This window comes from Vigna radiata, unplaced genomic scaffold (assembly GCF_000741045.1).
Source record: "Vigna radiata var. radiata cultivar VC1973A unplaced genomic scaffold, Vradiata_ver6 scaffold_91, whole genome shotgun sequence".
NCBI classification, from domain to species: Eukaryota; Viridiplantae; Streptophyta; class Magnoliopsida; order Fabales; family Fabaceae; genus Vigna; species Vigna radiata.
Window position 1 is genome coordinate 983,530 of NW_014543115.1, and position 25,967 is coordinate 1,009,496.

The following is a 25,967-nucleotide window of genomic DNA, read 5'->3' on the forward strand; positions in this document are numbered from 1 at the left end:
ATATATATATATATATATATATATATATATATATATATATATATTACAATGATAAATTGCAAATTCAAACAAGAAATAGTGCATAGATATAATATCAAAAGAAAAGAGATCAAACTAAAGCATGTTATGGTTATGGTTATGGTTTGTGCAACGTAGAAAATAAACGATTAAAATTAAAAATATTGAGTTTTATATAGATTTAAAAATAAGTTTTTTTTCGTTATTTTTTTTTTTTTGTGTATGTTAGTTTGTGTGAAAACAGATAAAATATTGTTGAATTGTGTATTTTAATATTTTTTAAGATTTTTAAAATATCAACATCTCATTATATACACACTAGTGCAAAAACGTTGATAACGTCGGTTATTTTGAACTTTTAATGTTTATAAAAGAACCGATGTTATTTTCGGTGACGTCAATGGGACGTCGGACATGAATATAACCGACGTCTAGGACTAACTGGACGTCGGGTGTAGGACTAACTGGACGTCGGGTGTAGGACTAACTGGACGTTGGGTGTAGGACTAACTGGACGTCGGGAGTAGGACTAACTGGACATCTAAAGTCATTATATAGACGTCAGTCTGAGCAATAACCGACATCTAAAAGGTACTATAGACGTCGGTATATACATTAACCGACGTCTTATCCAGTGGTTGTGTTTTAGTGTAGTTTTGTTCCCGTCTTTGGATAGCCTAGTAGCATAATCTCCTTTTGTTAGTTTCCCAAAAAAAAAAAGGTTGCGTCTTTTGAATTTCTTATGGATCTTTTCAACCCAAAACCAAACCTGGGTTGTTGCTTAGTTCCATTAAGAGGAAAAAATCACGGTGAAACGATAACTAGGCAATGACCCAGGGTCGTTTTTGGGTTGAAATGATCAAAAGAAATTCACTAGACGCCACTTTTTCTGGCAGGCAGCTAGCAAATGGAGAATGTGTTACTACGTTACCCCAAGAAAGGAACAAAATTGTACTAAAACGCAACACAAAGAAAGCAAATTTTAATCAGTTGAACCAGAAGATAATCGATGAAAGACTAAACAAAGTTTAAACGGTAAGCATAAAAAAAAACCACGCACCTGGGATGCCGCAAGAGAGAAAAAGGAGAGGAGGCAGACGATAAAGGAAAATATGGTTTAAACTTGATAGACGCATCATTAAAAGTTTCTGTAACACCAGTGTTTAATCAAATACAATTAAACATAATTTAAGCTTGTAATTCTTGTTTATAAGAAAAAATAACTCTCCTTCGTTAGTAATTTTATGTAATAAAATAAGTGTGTGAAATTAATGATAAATGATGATTAAATTTATGTTTGAACTTTAAAGTAAATTCATACCTGGGTAGGTTTTTTTAGACTTGAGTGAAAAGAAATAACTCTTATTTGAATTATATCTTATAAAAAGTATAAGAAACATAAAACGTTAGAGTTTTTATACTTAGGCTTTCAAGCTTAAAAAATATATGAGTGAACTTAATAGAAGAAATGCAAATATCCCAAAATATAGTAATAAATCATATAATAGTAATCACAAAAATAATATAATAGTGCAGTTATAGACTAAAATATAAAGTATAAACTATATAGTCATCCAAAATAATAGTAGAATTTAAAACTTTAGATACACAAGAGTATTCCAAAACTGTACACAATACTAGATAAAGCTAATCTAAGTTGACACGTCGCTCCCATCCAAAGCTTGCTCTACCGAAACCTCATCTCCTTCTGCTCACATCCATCGGATGATCATTGTTGCAAAAGGAAGAACACAACACATACAACCACAAACACAAGCAAAAAGAGTAAGCTAGATATACAAGAAACCATACAATTTAATAGCACATATTGTACACATGATTAATCAAGCAAAGTAAACTAAGTCAAACATCCTAGCATGTTATGTTATAGACTTGACTTGTCCGGACTTAGAATGATTGTCGAGTTATGGCGGGTCATGCACTCGTGGTGGCCTCTACTGCTTTGCAAAGCCATTGCCAATGGGTTTCACCCTACCACACTCACGAGGTTACTCTATTTTGGGCGATGAGGCATACCGGAAGCCCCCAAGACTAAGACCTCCTGCTACTCCTCATGACATGGATCAATCCTCTCTATGTGCGAGTGAAAGTCCATTGAAGTTTTAGGATAACCCCCAAGATTGAGCTCCTGCATTCATTCTAAACAAACTTGAATCTCACCGAGAGATTCTACATTTAAGCTTACATTCACCAGTTTGAATCACATACTTTTACTTATCAACATAACTCAATCATACTTCACATTTCAATTAACACTGCACTTAATTCAAATCAAGACAAAGAACTAAAGAGTACATTGAACTCAGACAATTCGCTCAGTGCACCCTATTCACAGGGCGAGACCAAGAGTTTCTCGCACAATGACCTATCTCGTTGTGAGAATTAACTCGTAGAGTCACCAGACCTCAACCCTTCGCATAACGCCCCCAGGTCGCTATGCGAAAGCCTAGACAGAGACCAAACTCCTCAAACACTCATTGTGCACACCAAATCGCTATTCGAATTAAACTAGCAGTGATCCCAGGCCACCACCAGGCGCTCAACGCCTTAATTCGCTATGTAAATCACTAGACAGAGAGAAACTCTCTCCAACCATTTGCACAATGCACCAACTCGTTGTGCGAATGTCCTGGCAGAGAGCAAACCTCTATGAGACTCGTTGTGCGAAACCATTTGCTCAACGAGTCTGCATAATCTGCAGAACAAAATTTTGCAGAATTATGCAACTCATACACCTTTTTACCAATTTTGACTATTTTTCCCAACTTCTAACACTCCTAAGTTGTGTTATATACCTAATTAGATGTGACTAAGTAATTCTAAACCTTCCTAACCTCAATCTAAAGTGTTTATGAACAAATTCTACTCTATAACATCCAATTTATCAACTTAGGGGCCCAAATCACCATCTACCACTTTGAACATGTTTTTGACCATTTGAATGTCTCAAACAAGTCACATTTGACTTACCCAAAATGTCCCAAAAGACCAATTGAGCCCTTGGCTCCTAGTTTTCATTTTCACTACCTCACTTCCTCTAAATTTACTTAAAACAAGCCTATACCAATTCAATCTAAGACTAAACAACATCTTAGTAGAAATCCAACATGCATTATAGTGCACCACAACCCAAATCGACAATCCATTTTAGATCATAACACCATTCAACATACCATACTTAAAGCAAATCAATTCACACAGAATTAGTCTACTAAAACCTAATTTCTATTCTAATCAGCACAATACTCACAAAATTTGTCATACATATATAAGTTAAATACATATTACAACATATATATCCAACTTCCCTTACCTCACTCAAACACAACACAACTCATAGAACCTCGGCTGAAGCTTGCACCGTAAGGAAACTTAACAGAAACCTACAACTCACCAATTGGTGATAAGAAACAGCTCTTAGAACCTAAATTGAGTTAAGAATTGAAGAGAAAGACCACTAGACACATGCAATCAGAATTTGCTGCATGATCATAGTCCAAAATGTACACGAGAAAAGGGGAAACAACTTACCAGCTCAAAAATAAGAAACAGATCGGTCAAGATTGTTGCTCTCGACGCCAGGATCATCTAGGCACTTCCTGATCGTCAAACAAACAGCTCAATTGTGAGGAAATCTAGAGAAAAGGCAAAGAAAATCTAGGTGAATAGTGTTCTAGAGAGATAAAAGTGTTTTAGATAATGAATCGAGCTTTAGAAAGTTCTATTTATATTATAAGATTATTTTTAAAGTAAAATGCTCATCTCATTATTTTAATACACATATCTACTCTAATACTCTATTTTCTAGGTTCTTACGTATAACAATAAAGAAAACTCATTTTTTATTTTGAAATAAGATTATTTTCTCTCTTTTTTTTTTTCTTTTAACTTTACCTTATTTTTCCTAGTCTTCTTCAATTCTCATGTCTTCTCCTCTTTATCCTCATTCTTCTCCTCCTATCTAGAATTAATAACTTCAAGCTAGCGAGTGGATAGAGCTTAAATATCAACAATGAGTTGTGAGTTTTTTTTTTCCATTTTTCTGTCATCTTTCCTTTTATATATGCATGTATAGACTTTAGGATTACAAAAGGGACTTAAGGTAACATTGATCTTTGTGATGATTGGAAAGAAGATTCAAACTGTAACTAGCTTTATAATTTTATTTTGAGTTTTGTGTTATACTTTAAAATTTTATTGAATGGTGCTTTTGCATGTGATTAAAGATTGAAAGAAACATATTTCTCAATAATTGATTTTAGAAGGTTTTGTTTTAGAAATTATTTTCTAGGATACAAAACTTATGTTTTAGTCAATTTTTTACTATATATAGAGTTTTGATGATTAAAATCTATAGAATGTCCTTGAAATAAGAAATACTCCAATCGTAAACCTAATGTGTGCGAGAGTACTAAGAATCTACATGAAAGAGCGAAGAAATGACATAATATGTATTTTATTACAAAAAGACTATTACTTACTTTTTATACCAATTCTACTAATAACCGACATAAAAAGTTTTATTATATTTATAATTCCACAACTATTACTTATTATGTAATATAATTATAATTATAAAAGTTATTTTTACGTGATTAAGAATATATTATGTTTACACTTTTCTTATAGAGCTTGGAATGTATAAAATTCCATTAACTTATGCTCATTTTTAAGTATAAGAAAATGTGTGCTTTTTGAGAATATTTTTTTTAATGAAAATATTATATTTAAATAAGGTTCTTTTAACCTGTGTAGATCTAATTCAAATTATGAAAGGATGAGGTTTCAGATGTGGCGATTTTGTTTGAGAAATGGAATTTTCATATAAAGTGAGTCAATATATATTACACTTCTAAGTGATTAAAAGTCTATTATGCGTATTGGTATTCTATAAACTCTTAACATTAAATTCTAAAAACTGTTAAATTTGCGAATTATAAATGTTACTAAGTTTTGGTTTTTTCATATCTTGCTCAAGTAAGCCAATTTCTCCTAAACAAGCTTTTAGTTAAAATAAGTATTTAATTATACAGCTCTTTTTTCAAAGAATTGAGTAATAGTTAAGCAACAACTCATTGAGTAAGAAGACCAAGAAGATATTTATTTTATTGAAAAATATTTCTCAGTTAAGAGTATATCTTTTAAATGATATTTCCGCATGTTTTGAAACACATTTTGACTTGCTCAATTATTTATTTAAAATGTTGAGATTGTAATAGTGACAAAAAATTATTAATTCTTTTTTATAGTTATTAGTAGTTAATGACCTAAAATGATTTGATGAGGTATATTATAAAATTGTGTGATAGGCGTAATTTGACCTTTAAATATAATATAAGTATTGAATTACAAATCCATAATATATATATATATATATATATATATATATATATATATATATATATATATATATTTGTACTTATGTTTTTATTTATGATTTAGGTTTCAAAATAAATTAAATTAATTCACCCAAACTTGAATGCATTCGATACAAGCATTTGAATCTTCTTTCTTTTGTTTTTTTTTTCATATTTTAAAACGTATTTCTAATTTTAAATTTAAATTTAATTTGAGTTAACAACTAGCTCAAAATATTATTTCTCCACCATCCTTCTGTTGTTCGCATGCATGGTTTTTTAATATCCTTTTTCTTTCAATATATATTTTTAGTATTTATTTTCAAATTGAATATCAAAAACTTTTGAAACATTATTAGAAGTTAAAAGTAATCCTATATCATAAAATAAACATTTTTTTTTGTAAATCCAAAATTTAATCTATTTTTTAAACGTATCTATTCCAAATTTTAAATATAATATAATTAATGTAATAAAAAAATTCAAAATTGTAAACTTCAATTACCAAAAAAGAACATTCATTCTATATATCATCCTAAAATAGTAATTACAATTTAAATCATCCACTCATTATGATTGGCAACAGAAGTATGAGATCAAAAATTTCAGAGTCTCACTTTTAACATCACCACACATCAAAAGAGAAAAAAAAAATCTAGTTATGGGGGAAAATGCAAAAACAAACTAGTGTTCTTTAAACCTGTGGTATACTTAACAAATCAGTAACATTCAGATCAAAGAAGCAATGTGCATCATCATCATCAGCAGCATATGCACAATAATCACAGAACTTTCAAAATTGACATTTCAGTCAATTAACAGAAACAAATTATTAAACACTCCTTGGATACAACTACTACACAATGTGTTGCTTCACTGTGATTAAAAACATGTCTTAGTAAAGAGGCAAAAATCTAATCCAACTTATACAAAAGGATCAACTGCATAATATATAAACAAGCCTTTATTTTTCCTTACTCTTTCAAAAGTTAATCATCATATTCTACATTTCTGTTGGACATGTTACATCCCTGTAGTTGTCACCTTAGATATAATTCCTTGTAAATGCATTAAACTGTATAAGTACTGTGAGAAGAACTCTTTTATCTACAGCTAAAGGAAGGTTCTTCAAATTTACAACTCACACTATCAGCTTTTGGTCCTCTTTGAAGAAAAAAGGTGGCGAATAAATGAAAACTTTACTTTATTTCCCGTAGAAAAGTCAGTTATGGTGCCATTACTTGTCACGGCCACAGGTTCATCGTCCGGTTCAGGTGGTGCTGAAAATGGTGGTGGTTGGAGAGTTAGGATGAACTTATTAAGCATGCGGATAATCTGACTAAAGCTTGGTCTCATGTTAGGATCTTCAACCCAGCATGATTGAATGATGAAGGCAAGATCAGGAGATATGTCTTCAGGAAGGTTAGGCCTCTCTTGCTGCAATTTTAAATGGAAACCATGTTATGCTTAGCGAGAAATTCAATGCCATATAAGCTGAGTTACAAAAGAAAAAGGTATTATTTATATAAATATGGACAATTAAAGAACAAATTTTGATGATTTTGTGTAAAAAAATATGGACATTTTTTTCCATCTTGATGAATATCTTGTCAGTATTTACATTTGGGTAATTCTTGTAATAAATATTACTCCAATATTTCAACTACAAAGCATAAATTACACAAGTTATATTCAGGAAAAATTCCATTGCAGTAATCCACATATCACAAGAGAGAAATCCATATAATGTTTTGTTTGGAATAAACTTAAAAGGATTAGCTGTTGGAGTTTATGAATAGTTAATGTATTAGCCATTAGCGTTTTATAAAACGAAGATTGAGAAAATGCAGTGAGAGGTGGTGCAATCGTGCAAGGCGCGAAGGTAACCAAGGTTACCGAACAAGGGTGGTAGACCTAGAGATGAACGTGGCAAGGCTACAACACGACATGATATTAGAGATAGACCGTTTCATCACGCAACACACAAAGAAAGTGTGGATAGAGCTCAGGGAGCAACAAGTGAGAATGTTGGTGAAGGCAATACAAGAGGTTGTAGCAAAGAAACTTAAGTAAAAAGACCAAGATATTCAGTTCCTAGGGAAGCCCAATTGGGTGATTCGAGAAAGAGTGAAGAGTCTCTGTGTGGAGAATGAAATATGGAGAGGAGATTGGAGAAGATTACTGCTGAGAATTCGGTTGAAGGAGTCAAGTTGGGTGAGCAACAACTGCGACACGTAGAATTGTGCAAAAATAGAAACCAATATGATGGCCTTGTGGGAAGAAGGATGTGCAAAGTGTTTGGGGACAATCATTGTAAGGAAGAAGAAACAGATCAGAAAAGGGTTGAAAGTTGCAGTGGCCAGTGGTGGCAACAAGTTGTGGTGGCTATCATGATCTATGTGTGCTGTCGAAAACAAAGATAATTTCATATGGTCAAAGAGTGAACAATCAACGATTGGAAAAGGAGTTAGTGCCCGTGCAAGTCGAGATGAAGGATAGAAGATGCATTTAAGTTTATGGAAAAAATTTGTTGGATTTGAAATAAACTTAAATATATTAGCTGTTGGAGTCTTATGAGTAGTTAATGTTTTAGCCGGTTTTAACAATTTTTGTTTGTTGAGTATAACAATCAGGAATATGTGAGTCTATAAATTGTATTGTTAAGAAAAACAAAGGTGAATCGGTTTTTTCACAAAGTAAATTTGTTGTCTACATCCAAGCATTTGCAATTTGCATAACATGATAACCAGTTATGGATGACCAATCTTAAGTGAAATTTAATACCTTAAATGCAGCAGCATAAGCAGCCTGTAAATTCGACATTCCTTCGAAAGGCATGCGATTTGTTAGTAGCTCCCACAAAACAATTCCAAAGCTGTAGACATCAACCTTATTGTTGTAATGCTTTTTCTCCCCTTGACGCAATGTCACTGTACTGTACAACTGGAAAAACACAAGCAATCATAAAAAATATCTTCAAAAAAAAAATGCATGAAGGTCAGTGTTACAACTATAATTTCAGTGGAATGGAACTTTACCCAACTAAAAAAATGAATCAACTATAATCACCCTACAGGTTACTGCCAACATCCACCATGATTCAATGTAGCGATTACACAGAATCCAGGAAGAAATACACGAACTCTATCAGATCATGACTGATAAACATCTTTGTTTATCTTGCTTGAAAACCCCAACAAATCTAAACTCAAATACTTCTTGTGTATTGCCAGTGTGTAGTGCACTGCGTATTGGTTTAGGACTTTGCAACCTGATGAGTGTTCATTTCAAGTGAGTCTGCCACTCATCTGTCTTATATCACATTAGTATATAATAAAGTATCATGTTTACACTGATAGTGATGACAGAATAAGATGATGAACACCAAATAAGTACAAGCTTTTCTGAACACTTCAGTCAATTTTTTTTTTTCATTAATTGGCAGCAGAATGATAACATCTTGTTCATAAGGCACAACGCACCTCGGGTGCCATCCAACGGTAAGTTCCAGTTTCTGCAGTCATCATTTCAGTCACAGATTCTTCTCTTGCCAGGCCAAAATCAGCAAGTTTAACCGACCTCTGGTTTTCCGTGAGCAGCAGATTGTCTACATGGTAGCAATTTGAAAACAATAGTTCAAGTGAGTCCAGACTATGAATACTAGAAATTATCAATATAAATCTATTTCAATCTTAATCATTAATGTCAAAAACTACAATGATTAGCTACCATAAAAGCAAAAGTTCCAATCCAGAAATACGATGTACTCTACCAAATGAACAGTTTCCTCTTTATGATTTCCGGAGAGATAGTCATAAGATGACCTTAAAGAGGCTCAAAAGAAATAAGATTAAATGGTTAAAGGATTTTATAGGCTAAAGTCAAAATATTATTTAGTTTATATTGTAATTCCTTCATGTTAGATCACACTTGTAGAGTTATCTTATCATTTACTTGTTGGTATTTTTAAGGTTATATAACTGCATTCTTTTTATCTATCAATCATGAATGAAGAATATGAATGCTCATGTTATAGCTTCTCTTTAGCTTTAATGGTAGCTTTTAGGTATTTTTATAGTAGCTTAGATTTAGCTTCCAATAAGATAGCAAAGAAGTTTCACAAAAAATTATAATCACGAAGGAAATTTGGCTACTGAAAATAGCACTACAGAACAGAAGCTGCAACTAGATAAATGTATGGTGCACACTAAGAGCACCATAAGAAATAACAAATCTAAGGTACCAGAGCTCCAAAATCATATTCTAATTTTTAAATAAGAAAGAAATTTTCTTTTGTTCCTTCAATGATATATATGACTAACTCTACAGTACCAAGAGTAACATGTTTTAAATTAAAGGGTACCTACCAGGCTTCAGATCTCTATGTATGATTCCATTGGCATGTAACCAATCCATGGCCAGAGCAATATCAAGGGCAAACTTTATAGCCACATAAAGCTCTAATTGTTTAGGGCGAATAGTGATCAGATATCTTCGCAGTGACAAACCAGGTAACATCTCTGTAACAATAACCATCAGAGGATCCTTACAAGCTCCAATAAACTGGAAGAAACGAAGAAATGCATTATCTTCAGAAACAGGCATCTATTAGTCCTACAGTAGCATAAAGATCAAAAGACCATAATATACACTTTACACTATACATAGATAAGTCTTCAGTGAAACAAACGATACAAAGCAGATACAGTTATAACATTTGAAGATATGGTGATATATCCCACATACAAAACACACTACTCACCTTCACAAGATTCTCATGGTGGACACGAGACATCATATTAACTTCGCGAGCAAAACGATTCTCCCGTGAAACTCTTTCTTCTAAAGTACTCCCACGATGCAGAACTTTGATAGCAACAATCCGTGCTCTGTACCTGGAAAATTATTAACCTACACCTACATAAACCAGCACTCCGGCTGCCAGCAAACCACTTGAAGTATACACATAATTGTAGAGTTGAATCCACCATACCATAGCAACATTGTCTTTTTCTAATGCATCCACAATTAATAACACTGGAATAAAAGTCAAATTAAGAGTTGGAAGCTCTCCATTAAAATCTCCATCTTTATATGGAACTTCACACGTGTTGGGAAACCCGTTATAAAACTAGAAATCACGTCAGTTATGCTACATAATGTAGAAGCTATAACTACTTGCTTTTCATTAGATGTGAAAAATCATATCTGGAGTGCTTTTTTGTCTTAAACCATAGTAAACATTTACTTTTAAGTGATATCCACCATCCGAACACAATTCCAGTAGATATTACAATACAGTTATGATTGAGTGTTAGCTTAACTGATTGCAGGTTAATACACAATTGCACATAAGGAGTTATAAGGATGATTTAGTGGGTTTGGAAGAGGGGGTGAGAGAGATGGTGAGCTCAACTCCCCCACTAACAAAATACGGAAAACTAGCATTTTGCCGATAAAAAGAAAAACACAATTGCACATAATTCCAGTAGATATCACCATACAGCCATGATTGAGAGTTAGCTAAGCTGATTGAAGGTTAATAACAAAAGTCACACTACTACTAGGTCTTACATGTAAGAAAAATTATCACCTTTAACTGGTCTTCTGACCAATTGTTCACACGAATTAACAAACTCAAAATAATCAATAAATGGGAAAAAAGTTACAACAAAAAATTGAAAAATTTAGGCAGGCAACACATTCAAGGCTTTGCCACACTGACCTTCCTTCATAAACTATTCCATGAGCACCCTCGCCAATTTTTGACCCAATGAACAATAGCTTGGGGTCAATCAGAAGACTTTCATCAATAGTTAGCGGTTCATCTTCTATTGAACCAATGGTTTGCCTCGCTGATTTTGATTTCAATCCAGCAGAACTGTTCTCATATTCCTTCTCTTCTCTTTCCCCTTTGTTCCTTTCTCTGCAACTCATGCTGCAACCTTAAACTATAACCAAGCCCTCATTTCAATACATACCAAGAATAAGAAATAAAGACTCTCTAAACCCAACAACAAACCCACCTCCCCTGAATAATTGTTCCAACATAAACACACCTCCAAAGTAAATGGAAAATATAAATAAACAAAATTCCTCTAACAGCTCACAATCCCCTCCATCCAAAATCAATCATCCACTGCCACCCCGCCTCAAAAAAATAGTAAAAACCGAATCTTTCTCATAGGTTGTGTTCACTCATGTAGCACGTTCCCCCTCTTTCAAACCTTTGCTTCAATGAGAAGCTGGCCACCGTTTGAAGTTCATTCAAAGAAACCCATCAAATAAAAATTTAAAATTCACACAAAAAAGTATATTGAATGAAAAAAAAAAAAAACAGAGAGAGAGAAAGTAACTTACAACAGACGAAAAACAAAATTTTCAGCGAAAATTCACATACACCCAACAAAATCCCTCCTAGTTTATGTTCTAAAACTGTCCCAAAACACCCCAAGTTAACTGCAAGTGAAGAGTAAGCGGGAATATTCGAGTTCACTTTCTCTCACTAAAAAGGGGAGGTTTTGGTCCCGAGTCTTCTCTCTCTACCCCCAAGTTGGAAGTGGGAAGAAGACATGTTGGTTCGGACGAGGGAGGGTTGAAAGTGTATCTAAAAATGTAGTGTTCGGTGACAGGTGATGTTTGGGAAGACGAAAAAACCAAACGTGAAATGAAAAATGTGATAAATAATGAGGCATTGTCGTATGAAATAAAAACACGTGGATTTAGGAAAACGATGTTGCCGATGTGGACGTTATTGGTGGAATCAGTGTGGACAGATATCACCGTTACGCCGGCTCGGCTTACGCGGCTCCCCGCTTCTTATCCATTACATTTTGCCACGTGCACCTTTTACATTTCACTCTTCTAGAAACTTGGACTACACTTTTTAATATTTTCTTTAATAAATATTATTCGTCTCAACGTGCGTTTCAAACTCCCTATAGTTATAGCTTAATTTAAAATAATTCAAATTGGCTGTTTTCAAATTTTAGTTATAATATTAGTTAGACTCGTGAATATGGGTAATTTGACTTGATCAGATTTGGTCTATTGGGTTGGTCATTTAGTGAGCTAATTCAAACGATTCATTTATTAGTGAGGTTCTGAATCCGGTTCGATCTACCACACGGGTGGGTAAATGGGTTGGCTCATTATTCCATTTAATTAGAGTTTTTTTTAAATAAAAAAAAAATTACAAACTTTCTATATTCAAATTTAAACAAATTTCACTCTCAAAAAATGATGTTAATCTGAAGACAATTCAAAATAATAATAAAAAGTACAATATAATCCAAATGTCATCCAAAAACAAACAAAAAAATATTTATAAAAAAAACCTGTTTTTTGAAGAATTTCAGTGAAGAAGTAAGAGTGGCAGTACTGTAAATGACAGCAAGTTTCGTGAAAGTAGATGTTACATTTTTTTTTTTGTATACACAGTGAGTGAAGATAGTACTTTATTTTTTAGGATTTCATAAATAAAATAATAAATTAAAAAAATAAAATTAGGTAGGTGGGTTGACGAGCCAACCCGGTCCACCACAGGTTCAACCCGCATGAGTCAGGTTTAAATGAACCGGGTTGAAATCTGACCCGTACAAAAAAAATTCAATTTTGTCAAACCCAACCCGGTCCAAACTCATGGTGAACTGGGTTGACTAGCGAGTTGTGACCCATTTTGACGACTCTAATATTATCTTATGTTTTAAATTTATTCTCAAATTAATTATATTCACTCAATAAAAGTAAAATATTGGCTTAATTACCTTTTTAGTATCTATGTGATATTAACCATATAAAATATTGAATTAGTTACATGTTCTCATAGAACATTATGATTAATAACACATAGATACAAGGAAAAAGACATAATGAGAAGAAGATTTTCTGCTACACACGTGTATAAATATAGGCATGGAAGTCAATTACAATATCGCATACACTAATACAGTCAAGAGAAATGACATCGATTCTTTTTTTTAAAGGCACCGATTCTACAATTTATGTCTCAAGTTCTGAACCAAGTCAAAAGGGTTCGAATTCTGCCTCAATTCACAAACAACCCAGACAATAGAGTTTTTTAATTTTTTTAATCTCAACCGAAATTACTTGTTGGTTCCTCGTTCTGTTCTGTTTTACTATGTTTTTTTGCTTTCTCTTTTCCTTCTCTTTGTGCCTTAAACTTTTCTCTCTATTTTTTTAATCTCAAGCGTATCCTACAATTTTATTTCATCCATGTTTTTACACAAGTGGAGGCAAAAATCCTTTGAATCTGTGCATCCATTGCATCCACAAACATTTTGCACAGATTGTGGTTTACATTAGTTATTTAACTTTCAAACAAGTTACAAAGAGATCAATTGTGAAATGAACTTAGTATATACCTAAAGCCCAACTCTGCACGACAGACCAAAAGCAAACCTTCGCTCAAACACAAGAAGCTCTAGAAGCCGTGATCAGAAACCTTCGCTCAAACCACAATTTCTTTCCCAGATTTTCAACCCCAACCTGCAGTAACAAAGACCTTTCCAGATTTTCAACCCCAATCATCAGCATCCACCCTAAGACCTTTACCAACAAGCAATCAAAAGCCGTAGAGAAAACTAAGAAGCAGAACCCCTAATTCAAGAGGCCAATCCAAACCGCAAACACTATCCATTTCGTCATCCACCTGTAGAGAAACGAAACCAAAAACCCAAGGCAGAGAAACAGAACCAAAAACAGATCCACTGGCTACGCCCTCGTCGCACTGTCACTATGCTCTCATCGCCATCGCACCATCGTCGTTGCTCTCTCGCCGCACCGTCACTGCGCTCTCACCGCCATCGCAGCACTGTTGCTGCTCTCTAGCCGCACCGTTGTGTGCACTCACCGCCATCGTAACATCGTCGAGAAAAAGGAGAATGAACAAGGTTTCAATGTTGAAGAGGAAAAGAAACGAGAAAACCCTAGATCCGAAGGATTGTTTGGTGAAGGTTAGAGATTGGGGTTGTATGGTGGTTTAATCGCTGAAATGGTCCGATTAACCGGTGGAAAAGGATGGAAACGAAGATTTAATCGGTGTAAATGGTGGATCTGACTTACGGTGAAGGTTCTGTGATGGTGGATCTGTGCGAGTGAAGTTATGGCTGGTGTAGGGGAGAGGAGACTCGCGTGCATAGGAGAGGAGAAGAGGCATTTGGGAGAAAACTTTCCTCTTTCAACACCCAGAGGCTAGGTTATCCTGGCTAGAAAAGACTTTTATGCCTCGGTCCATCTGCCAACTGAGGTCGCATCTCTGTCCTATGAGGTTTATGCCTTGGTCCACCCTGCCAACCTAGATAGTATTCTCTTTAGACACAGGTTGCTTAACAACCGAGACTTATAGTGTTTTAAAATTACGAGATTGCCATCGCGTTTTGATACGCTTCGGTTCCAGAAAAACTGAAGCGTAATGTGCGGGTTAAAAAATGATGTTAATCTGAAGACAATTCAAAATAATAATGAAAAGTACAATATAATCCAAATGTCATCCAAAAACAAATACAAAAAACATACAAAAAAACCTACTCCGTGAAGAATTTAAGTGAAGAAGTAAGAGTGACAACACCGTGAGAGCAAGTTCCGTGAGAGTGATTTGTGAGTAGATGTTACTTTTTTGGTATACATAGTGAGTGAAGAGAGTATTTTATTTTTTAGGATTTCATAAATAAAATAATAAATTGAAAAAATAAAATTAGGTAGGTAGGTTGGCAGGCCAACCCGGCCCACTACGGATTCAACCCGCATGAGCCGAGTTTAAATGAACTGGGTTGAAATCGGACACACAAAAAAGAAAATTAATTTTGTCAAATCCAACCCGATCCGAACTCGTAGTAAGCTAGGTTGACTCGCGGATTGTGACCCATTTTGACGGCTCTAATATTAGTTTATGTTTTAAATTTATTCTCAAAATAATTATATTCACTCAAAAAAGTAAAAAATATGTTAAAAATACTCTTACTTTATTAAAACTGTTTTAAGAAATCTTGGTTTATTTATTACAAGTATCGTGAAATGGAGGTAACCCTGTTCTTTACCATTATTATATTCTCTCGTTACAAAATTACTGTAGATTTGAACTTTTTATATACAGAAATACTAGTAAAAGATTAAATAAATAAAAAATAGATAGGACGGGGGTTTGGCCGCAGTTATTTTCTATTTATATATGTAAAATATATTTTTTTTTTTTAAAAGTAAAACTCAGAAAAACTATATTATTCTCTGACATTATTTCAAAGTCGCTTAATAATATAATCTATAATTAATTTTAATAAAATAATATAACGTAGTAACTTTGGATCAAATATATTAATTAATCAATTACAATTTGAAAGATATTTATATTCTAATCAAATATACATTTAAAAATATTTAGTCTAGGGTAATTTGTATTTCATTGGAAATGCACAACATTTTCTTTACATCTATAACACAATCATTTCATAATATTCTGAAATTATTTTGGAGTTATATATTGCACTTCCATGACATAAAAATAATCCAATTCACTACTAAGATTCCAATGTTATTTTACCTTTTTGCTTAAAAATATTGGTAAAATTTTCAAGTTTTGAAAATATAATAGATAAATAAGTAAAATTATGTGGACTTATAAGATAATTTGGCAGAGTAAATATTATTTCTAAACTATCAGAATTGGAGTATTAGGTAACCAAATTATATTAATGACATACAAAATAATAATCAAATACTTTATTTCCATAATAAAATAGGTGTAAATGGATTAATGAAATCCTCCTATTTAAATTACTCTGACCATGTAGTTGCTTTAAGAAAAAAACACAAAACTTATCTTTCCACATAAGAAATAATTAGCTTTTTAATCTTATTTGAAGCTAAAAAGAATTTTCCAGTCATAGGTGAAATTATAAAATCATATATATATAATTACTCACTTTTTTTCATTACTTCTCCCAATTTGTACAACACTTGATAAACATAGAAGAAGAACAATGATCAATAATTGTTGATTGCATAAAGAATGTAACCAGCGTTAAGACTTATGATGATTTAATATAATCTAAATATATTAAAACTCAAGTTAAAGTTTTGATATTAACAATAAAATATTGAATAAGTTACATGTTCTCATAAAACATTATGATTAATAACATAAAACATTATGATTAATAACACATTGATACAAGGAAAAAGCCTTCATGAGAGAAGATTTTGTGCTACACACGTGTACAAATATAGGCATGGAAGTCAATTACAATATTGCATACATTAGTATAGTCAAGAGAAATGACATTGGTTCTTTTTTCTTAAAGGCACTGATTCTACAACCGAAGCATATTTAGGTGAAGTAAAAAAGATAGGCTTTATGTCTCGGGTTTTGAACCAAGTCAAAAAGGTTCGAATTCTGCCTCAATTCGCAGACAACCGAGGCAGTAGAGTGTTTTTAATTTTTTTAATCTCAACCGAAATCACTTGTTGGTTCCTTGTTCTGTTATGTTTTTCTATGTTCTTTTGCTTTCTCTTTTCCTTCTCTTTGTGCCTTAAACTTTTCTCTCTATTTTTTAATCTCAAGCTTACCTTGCAATTTTATTTCATCCATGTTTTTACACAAGTGGGGGCAAAATTCCTTTGAATCTGTGCATCCATTGCATCCACAAACATTCTGCACAAATTGTGGTTTACATCAGTTATTTAACTCTCAAACAAGTTACAAAGAGATCAATTGCGAAATGAACTTAGTTTATACCTAGAGCCTAACTCTACAGGACAGACCAGAAGCAAACCTTCGCTCAAACACAAGAAGCTCTAGAAGTCGTGATCAGAAACCTTTACTTAAACCACAATTTCTTTCCCAGATTTTCAACCCCAACCTGCAGTAACAAAGACCTTTCCAGATTTTCAACCCCAATCGTCACCATTCACCCTAAGACCTTTCCCAACAAGCAATCAGAAGTCGTAGAGAAAACTAAGAAGCAAAACCCCCAATTTAAGAGGCGAATCCAAACCGCAAACACTATCCATTTTGCCATCCACCTGCAAAGAAACAAAACCAAAAACCCAAGGCAGAGAAACAAAACCAAATATAGATCCACTGGCTACGCCCTCGTCGCACTGTCACTATGATCTCATCGCCATCACACCATCGTCGTTGCTCTCTCACCGCATCGTCACTGCGCTCTCACCGCCATTACAGCCGCCATCGCAGCACCGTCACTGCTCTCTTTTCGCACCGTCGCGCGTTCTCACTGCCATTGTAACATCGTCGAGAAAAAAGGAGAAGGTTAGATATTGGGTTTGTATGGTGGTTTAATCGGTGAAATAGTACGATTAACCGATGGAAAAGGATGGAAACGAAGATTTAACCGGTGTAAATGGTGGATCTGACTTACGGTGAAGGTTCTGTGATGGTGGATCTGTGCGAGTGAAGTTATGGCTGGTGTAGAGGAGAGGAGACTCGCGTGCATAGGAGAGGAGAAGAGGCATTTGGGAGAAATTTCCTCTTTCAATACCTAGAGGCTAGGTTATCCTGGCTGGAAAAGACTTATATGCCTCGGTCAATCTGCCAACCGAGGCCGTATCTTTACCCTATGAGGTTTATGCCAAGGTCCACCCTGCCAACCGAGATAATATTCTCTTTAGACATCGGTTGCTTAACAACCGAGACCTATAGTGTTTTAAAATTACGAGATTGCCATCGCGTTTTGATACGCTTCGGTTAATGAAGGATTTGGTTTATAAAAAAATGACTTATGTTCTAGTCGAGTTTGTTAATGAAACAATTATAAAGGTGGATAAATTTGAAAACATGATTTGCTTAATAAAGTAAGTGATGTTGGGTTTGATCTTAGTTGTTTTTTCCTGCATTATTATTGACACTTTATATGTTGTGTTCATTACTTTAGTGTTCTTAAAAGTACGCTTTATGGTAATCCTAAATCCATTCTTGTATGAGGACCTAAGGTTATCAAACTCAATGCGATTGTGATTCTTGATTGAATGACTCCTTATATTAATGAAAAAAACTATATATCTAACTAAAGTCTTAGATTTATTCCTAACATCTAACAAATTTTAGGAGATTTAATTGGATTTAAACTTAAACTAGTTCACACTCAATTTAAGTTGATGATGTAAGATGAGTGATTAAGTCAACACAGATCATATAACTAACATGTAAAGCGAGAACATAACATATATTGAATAAAATGCAATGCAAAAAGTTAGAGAAGTTACATCCAATCCCATCAAGGAAGATTTTAGTTAGTCATAATAATGATTCATAACTTTTAATATTGCATGGATTGAAAAGGGATGAAAAAGAAGAGAAAAATGATTATGAGAGAAAGGTAACGATAATGGTTGAAAATATCGTTATCTGTGATGTAATTTTGATACTAAAGGCACCATTTTCTACTTAGAAACTTGCTTGAAATCATGTTTTTTTGTTAAGTTGTGTGAATAAGAGAATTGAGGTTGAACATGATGTTTTTATGACTAAATTCCCTTGTTTTGGCAGGAAATGAGATAATATGGAAACAGAGCTGAAGCGACAAGGAGATTGAGCTTAGAAGGGCCTGGAAAAGCACCAAAGAGGAGGAACGCACGAAGCTTGAGTGCCATTTTAGGAGCCCTCTGCTCCAGAGCCTATCGCACCACGCTTGGGCGCCCCTTTTAGGGTGCTGAGCATCACTTTCCACATGCATCACACCTGCCTTGCCTCTGAGTGTAGCTGAGCGCTAGTTTCAGTATCACACACCACCTGAGCGCCTTAAGTGGGGTGATGGGTGTCGCAGCCCATACAAATTTGATTGCATATGAGAATAGAGTATAGACTAGGAAGTGACTCTTATGTCGTCTCTCAAGGACCAAATGTGGTTCGAGAATTAGGTCAGACACGAAGTAGGGGGGGTTGTAAAAGGTTTTGTGAATGCAGATGAATTAAATTGAAACACAAATGCAAACAGAAATGTAAACAGAAATGCAAACAGAAATGTAAAAACGGAATCAAATACAGAATAAAAGTGGTTGGTCATTAACTCAATTACTATGCTTCCTATCCCAGATTAACGACAAGTACATACTACTCTAATCCAAATCCAACACGAATCACCCCACTAAGCGAAGGCTAATTTGGTTTTCAAAATTGCAAACTAAGTGAATGCAATGCACAAATCTAATCAATTATGCACCATACAGTCTAATCAACTAAGCGAAGATTAAACACCGATTAGGCAACTAAGCGTATACCTAATCGCAGGCACCCAACAAATTAAATATTGCGCTAAATCAGAGCAACATTATGACAAATAAAGTGCAAGAGTCTCATGAATAAAATGTTCTAGCCCCTAATCCAACACAGCTAACCGACTAAGCGAAGGCTAATCAAGCTATCATAATCACGAACTAAGCGAACACAATACACCTATTCCATCCTATGTGTTCTGTACAGATTGATCAACTAAGCGAAGATACAATCACCATTGGGCAACTAAGCGTGTACCCAATGCAAAAACACAGACAAATTTCACAGAATGCTAGGCAAAACAGAATAAACACAAGAACAGTCCAAGAAATCTCAAGGAAACAAAGTAATATCGCTAACGACCAAACAACTAACCTAAGCTAACATGAAAACGAAATTAACACACCTGAACAGAACAGACAGCATAACGACCGGAAACAGTAAACTAAACGGTCCTAAAGTAAGGTGTGTGAACTAATTAAAATGCATATTAAGCAAATTATATATCTTGACAATTAAGCTGAAAAGTGAAGGCTTGGAATAAAATTTCAAGGAAAATTCACTAAGTGCTTAAACCAATTAAAATGGACGGCTGAAAAACGCATTAAAGGCTCTTAAAATTCAATGTTGAGCTAAGAAGTAAAGTGTTGAATTACAAATTGAAGACCGTGAATGTTGAATCCATGAGCAAGTTTCTTCCGAGTGCACATCCAAGCCAAATGAAAATGAGCGTCAGGGCCCCCTCCTAAATTTAATCCGTGCGTATTTTTAATATGCTGGACTTCCTTTCAGACAATGTAATTTATTCCCCAAGAAAGTGCCACTTTAAGAAACCAATATCAACGCATCCTTGCAGCCAGGCTGTGAGCTCCACTCCTGCAACCTGTCACACCACAACATTCCACACTTGCAAATGGAAGGATGTCACTTTGCTTGTTTCTAAAAGAAATTTGGTGCAACGCTTGTATACTAAATAAAAGAAAATTGAAATTCTTTTCAAAGAAAAGGAAATGACACTAAAACATGTGCTTTCTTCATCCTCCAAATGCAACATCAATACACATTTTTAAGAGCTCCCCAAAATAAACGTTCTAGGGCCAGCCTAACAAGTGACGGTCCTCCATTTCTCAAGCAAACTCATTGTAGCTCTTTCTCTTTAAAGAAAAGTAAATCCAAGCTTTTTATCCCAAATAAACCACCGCTACATTCTCCATGAAAAGAAATGCTTTTTTTTTTTCAAATAAAGACCACCGTAATAGCTTAATAAATAAAATGAAGATGTTACCCTAATGAATCAGCATGCTTTTTCTTCTAAAAGAAAGAAATGAATTTTCTTCACCCAAAATCAATGACCGCATCTGCCTATGCTTGGACGTGGCAACAACAGCGTGTGATCTGCATTCCTTATTCAAAATGAAAGACGTTTTTAACTAAAAGGTTTAAACCCTTAAATCGTTCCTATTTTTGGGACGCTTTCCCAATTTCATCCCTNAGTTATTAAAACTCCCAATTTGGTCCTCATAAGAGCCAATTTNAATGAAATTGACCCTTTCCGTTAAATAAAGTTAACAGCGTCAAGTATTTTGCCAGCACAGTAGATGAGGCGTTTACTTATGCACAAGTGTCATGAAACGTGTCATTGAGCTGATGAAACATGGCATTTTACAAAAAGTAGTGGCTTTTTACAAAAATTAGAAATTAAAATACTTTTTGGACAGTTTAAAATGAACTCAAATATGAGATTCATATTGGCTTTTTCATTAAGTTGAGAGGATCTGGGTTTTCGAAATGGGAAAGTGCGAAACCTGAAGAAGCAAAAATTGTGAGCGGATTGGTCTGTGTTCGTCATTGACGAAGATTGGGAAGCTTGTGAAATTTCGAAAGAGGGAAGTGCGATAGCTAAAGAAGAGAAAATGTCCATGGGTCATTCTTGTTCATCATCCACTTGCAATGAGTGTGGAAGAAAGCATTTGCGGTCTATCAGCTCTCGTGGAGATGGAAGCTGAAACAGAAATGATGGTTCGATCATATGCCATTATGGAGAAAGCTGTGTGTTGAGGACTACAAAAACTGTTAAGAATCGAGGCAAAAAGTTTTGGGGTTGCCCTAGGTATAAGGTTGGAAGTGAAAATGGTGGATGCAACTACTTCAGATGGTGCACTGATTGAGGAATTGAAGAAAGTGTTAGCTATGAGGTGTTGGAAGCAAATGATGAGAGGTTGGTGAAGAGTTTTGAAAATGAAAGGGATAAGAAGATAACTTCTGTGCAGACAGCTTTGATGGGTGTTCAAAATTGGTTGAAAATTTTGGTTCGGGTTGTATTTGTAATGAACATCGTTATCATTGCAATGTTGATGGGTAGGGCTTGATTAGTTAGTTGTGTCTTGGTTTTAGTTGTGTTTTGGTTCTAGTTGATAAGATGTATTAAGTTTGCCTTGTATCAGCCCTGTATCAGTTTGTAGTATGTTTAATGAAATGATATTTTGGAAAACCATAACATGATTTGGACCTGTATCAGTTTGTATTAACTTTGCCCTTTATCAGTTTGCCTTGACTTAAATTTGTTTGATTTCATGAGTGGGACCTGAATATCATACCCTGATTTGGAAACAATGACTATAAATAAAGGGTCCATCACTTGGACCGGAATAAACAATTCCATTCCCCATTCTTGGGACCTGAATAAACATTTGTATATTAAAGCACTGATAAAATAAAGCACATGTATGTAACCAAAAAGTACTGATCCATTGCACATGTCTGTAACGATTAACCAAAAAGTGCTTATCCATTGCACATGTTTGTAACCATTACATACTGAAATATAAAGTTCTAAACATCACTCTATTACAAACCGGTCCATTAAACCAAAAAGTACTGATCCATTAGTCTATTACAAACTGAAACATAAAGTGATAAGCATTGACTACAACTAAAACAAATAATATTCTTGAGTTCTGAACTGGTTGTTCTCTATCTGGTTGATCATCAGCCAATGAAGAGGGTTGTTGTCCATCTTCCTGTGCTTGGTTTTTCTGGGGACAATTTTTCTTGTTGTGACCAGGTTCCCTACACACGCCACATCTCTTGAGTAATCCTCCTTTTGACATTCTGGTGTTACTTTTCTGCAACTCCCATTGCTCTAACCTCCTCTTCTTCTTTGGACGTCCAGGCATCTGTCTTTTTGATGGAGGCATCACATCTGGCCATTCGGTTACCTCCCAGAGATTGTTTCCATTAATGGGAAAAATAACAGAGGAATAAATTTCCTCATAGGCTGACTTTGTAAAACATGCAGGTATGTGTTGTTGTGCATCTATGTTGAGTAACTTCATTGCAGCCAATGCATGTGCACAAGGTATTCCCGAGATGCTCCATTTCCTGCATGAGCATGAATATTGATCTATATCCACCACAAAGTTGTCTCCAGTTTGGGACACATGTCGGACTTCAAACAGTCTATGTACAGACCAGCTGTGAATATAAGGAACCATTAGTTATATAACAGCTTCTACCACATAAAGAAAGAAATACAATTAATTCGTATATACCTGGTAACCCAATGCTTTGTTTGTAGTGACTCTTTTTGTAGTCTACTCAGTATTTTAGGGCAAATTGACGACTTAAATGAGGCTGCCCTTGTCCTATTAGTCGCCCACCTCTTCATCATGTATAGTTTGATTTCCTCCAACATTGTAATGATAGGTTTTGTCCTTGTATTGACCAGAACACTATTGAATGCTTCTGACATATTATTCACCAAGGTATCACATGTAGTTGTGCTTGTGAACCTTGATCTAGACCAAAACCTGCAATAAACATGCATGAAATATTATTTACTCAAGTTAAAAACCTGTTACATAATGTACATGAAATACACAAGTTAAAAGGGAATAATGAAAACCATTTACCTTGGAGGAAGGCTCATGAGGTGTCGAAAAACATCTTCATTCACCTCTTTGATACTTCTCATGATATTCTCCCATTGTTGTGGGTGAGTAGCTAAAGCTGCCCTCCACATGAGCTTTTTCAGATTCTTTCCAAGAAATTTCTTCCTGAAGTTGGCATATAAATGCCTTACACAGAATCTTTGTGCAACTCCAGGAACAACATCTTGAACTGCTTGTCTTAGACCTTGTCAATCAGTGAGAAAAGAGTTAGATGATGTATTCCATTTATATAACAGAATTGACAAAGACAAAAACTGTATTGGAAGGTACCTTCTGTTGATCTGACATGATTGTAAGACCAGAACACACATCTGGACCACCTAAGTCATCAATCAACAGCTCCAGAAACCATGTCCAAGTGTCCTTGTTCTCAACTTCTACTATTGCATATGCTAGTGGCAACATTTGGTCGTTAGCATCTCGACCCACAACAGTTAGTAGCTCACCATGGTGTCTGCCTTTCAAAAAGGCTCCATCAAGGCCAATGATTGGCCTGCATGAGACAAAGCTATCTTTACATGCCTTTAAGCATGCATAAAACCTCCTGAAGATTGGTTTGCCATTAACTGGATCAACTTTCACCTTTATTGTGGACCCAGGATTTCTTGCTAATAACTCATGTGCATAATCATAAATTCTCCTATATTGCTCAATGAAGGACCCTTCCACTTCATTTGATGCATGGCCTTTGGCCCTGTAAGCCATATTCTTGGATATTGCTATGTTTCATTTCCTACTAAATTTATCTCTAATTTCCACGCCCTTTACATTAGGATTATCTCTTATTTTTTTTTGCAATTTTCTACTAAGCCATTTTGCATTGAATAGCCGCAACTTGTGTTCCCTACTGCATGTATGGCTGTCAACCATAGTTCTTAGTTGCCACGACTTCACTGCATCCATGAAACCAAAGTATGCCACCCACGGACATTGTCCATTTGATCCCAAACATTTAACCCTTACTCTTTTTCTATCATTTTTAACAATTTTTAAATTTTTTCCATTCTCTACTCCATAAGATTTGATAGCATCAAGAATGTCATTTTTATCCCCAAAATATGTACCCACATCCCACTTGTAATCAGCCATTACTTTTGGCATANTAAAGGTAGAATAATTACCATACCCCTCTTCCTCTTCACTTTCTTCATCACTTATCAGAGGAGAAGTCAAGTCCTCTGATTCCCATTCATCATTAAACCAACTCGAATCATCAATCTCATCTTCTTCACTATCTGACTCAGATTCATGTAATAAAGGTTCAACCTCAACCTCCATGTCAGTCTCATTATCAGGTAAATCACACTGCACATTTATGTCTACTAGCCCATCATTACCATCACGGACTTCTACTTCTATATCGTCCAAGTCTTCTACATCTAAGTCTTCTACTTCTATTCTGTAAGCCTTCCCATGTAACCTATCACCCTCTTCGTGCACTTCCTCAACCACAACTTCATCAACTTCCACTTCAGATGCTTCCTCAACCACAACTTCCTCAACCACAACTTCCTCACCATCCCGTTCCTCAACCTCATGTTCCTTTCCCTGCACTTCTAAGTCTTCTGTCCTCTCAGCATCACCTCCCTCAACCTCAACTTCTGCACCCTCACCAAACTCATTACCTTTAGGATCACCTCCTTCAACCTCAGCTTCATCAACGTTGTATTCAATCATTTGAATCACTTCAGCTTCAGACACATTGTGCACAACATATAAATGAACTTGTCCATTTAAGTTAGCTAAATTGACCATGTGCATGACACCTACGTCATCAGACAATGGTTCTAGCCTATCATCCAAAACAGGACCACATCCAACAGAAAACCACAATTCCTTAAAACCATCNTACCCTAAACTTTTTACTACACTCACTACAACAAAATATGACCACACGTNAGGATNAAAAANCATGGTATCACTTTGTCCTTCATACTTGAGGCACCCCTCATTGANGAACNTACCGCCATGGTGAATAACCACCTCCATATCGCCCATCACNCACAACAATATTCTACACCTACAAATAACCCTAAAANGACAAAACACACCGCTTATAAAACTGATAATGACACAACAAAAGAAATGTAACTATGGGGGACATGGGGGACCACAACGCATTATGAAAACAGCATATCTTCAGACAACCCCAACCCCACAANGTACAAAGCATCCCCACATAACAAGATAGACATCACAATATTAAAATCGTACTAACCTTCCACCGATATTAAAATCGTCCCCTCGAAGAGCTCGAACCACTTGACGCAAAGTTGTATCTGACTTCGCGATTGACTTCGAAACTCCAATTACAAAGCTTGAATGCCCTAATACACTCTGTATCCTCTCTCGCGATTGACTTCAGATGCACTC

At 34.9% G+C, this 25,967-nt stretch overlaps 2 protein-coding genes across 3 annotated transcripts; both read right to left on the bottom strand.

The window, feature by feature from the left end:
* Positions 1-6,047: 6,047 nt before the first annotated feature.
* On the bottom strand, positions 6,048-12,084 carry LOC106753092 (serine/threonine-protein kinase HT1-like). Of its 2 annotated transcripts, none has more exons than XM_014634882.2 (7): positions 11,757-12,084; positions 11,122-11,347; positions 10,159-10,291; positions 9,764-9,959; positions 8,879-9,003; positions 8,181-8,339; positions 6,048-6,833 (listed from the first exon to the last, which is right to left on the bottom strand). In XM_014634882.2, exons 2-7 carry the CDS (start codon positions 11,331-11,333, stop codon positions 6,546-6,548), a joined length of 1,113 nt encoding a protein of 370 aa, XP_014490368.1. In that variant the 5' UTR covers positions 11,334-11,347; positions 11,757-12,084; the 3' UTR covers positions 6,048-6,545. The 2 variants fall into 2 exon arrangements, with proteins under 2 accessions (XP_014490368.1, XP_014490367.1); XM_014634881.2 differs by having other exon boundaries at positions 11,122-11,641; positions 11,757-12,081.
* A 10,445-nt stretch (positions 12,085-22,529) lies between these two features.
* On the bottom strand, positions 22,530-24,299 carry LOC106753061. The gene is made up of 4 exons (XM_014634848.1): positions 23,894-24,299; positions 23,556-23,778; positions 23,304-23,453; positions 22,530-23,118 (listed from the first exon to the last, which is right to left on the bottom strand). The coding sequence occupies exons 1-4, from the start codon at positions 24,297-24,299 to the stop codon at positions 22,530-22,532; spliced, it is 1,368 nt and encodes a 455-aa protein (XP_014490334.1).
* Positions 24,300-25,967: the final 1,668 nt, after the last annotated feature.

What these genes read in the sequence shown, in the direction of transcription:
- LOC106753061 (XM_014634848.1), bottom strand. Translation starts at nt 24,299, where the DNA reads ATGGCTTACAGGGCCAAAGGCCATGCATCAAATGAAGTGGAAGGGTCC. An exon ending in TGGTCCAGATGTGTGTTCTG is followed by an intron (nt 23,779 to 23,893) that starts GTCTTACAATCA and finishes CTGATTGACAAG; the next exon opens with GTCTAAGACAAGCAGTTCAA. An exon ending in AAACTATACATGATGAAGAG is followed by an intron (nt 23,119 to 23,303) that starts GTGGGCGACTAA and finishes TTATATTCACAG; the next exon opens with CTGGTCTGTACATAGACTGT.
- LOC106753092 (XM_014634882.2), bottom strand. Translation starts at nt 11,333, where the DNA reads ATGAGTTGCAGAGAAAGGAACAAAGGGGAAAGAGAAGAGAAGGAATAT. An exon ending in GGAATAGTTTATGAAGGAAG is followed by an intron (nt 10,292 to 11,121) that starts GTCAGTGTGGCA and finishes ATAATTTTCCAG; the next exon opens with GTACAGAGCACGGATTGTTG. An exon ending in ACCATGAGAATCTTGTGAAG is followed by an intron (nt 9,960 to 10,158) that starts GTGAGTAGTGTG and finishes CGTTTCTTCCAG; the next exon opens with TTTATTGGAGCTTGTAAGGA.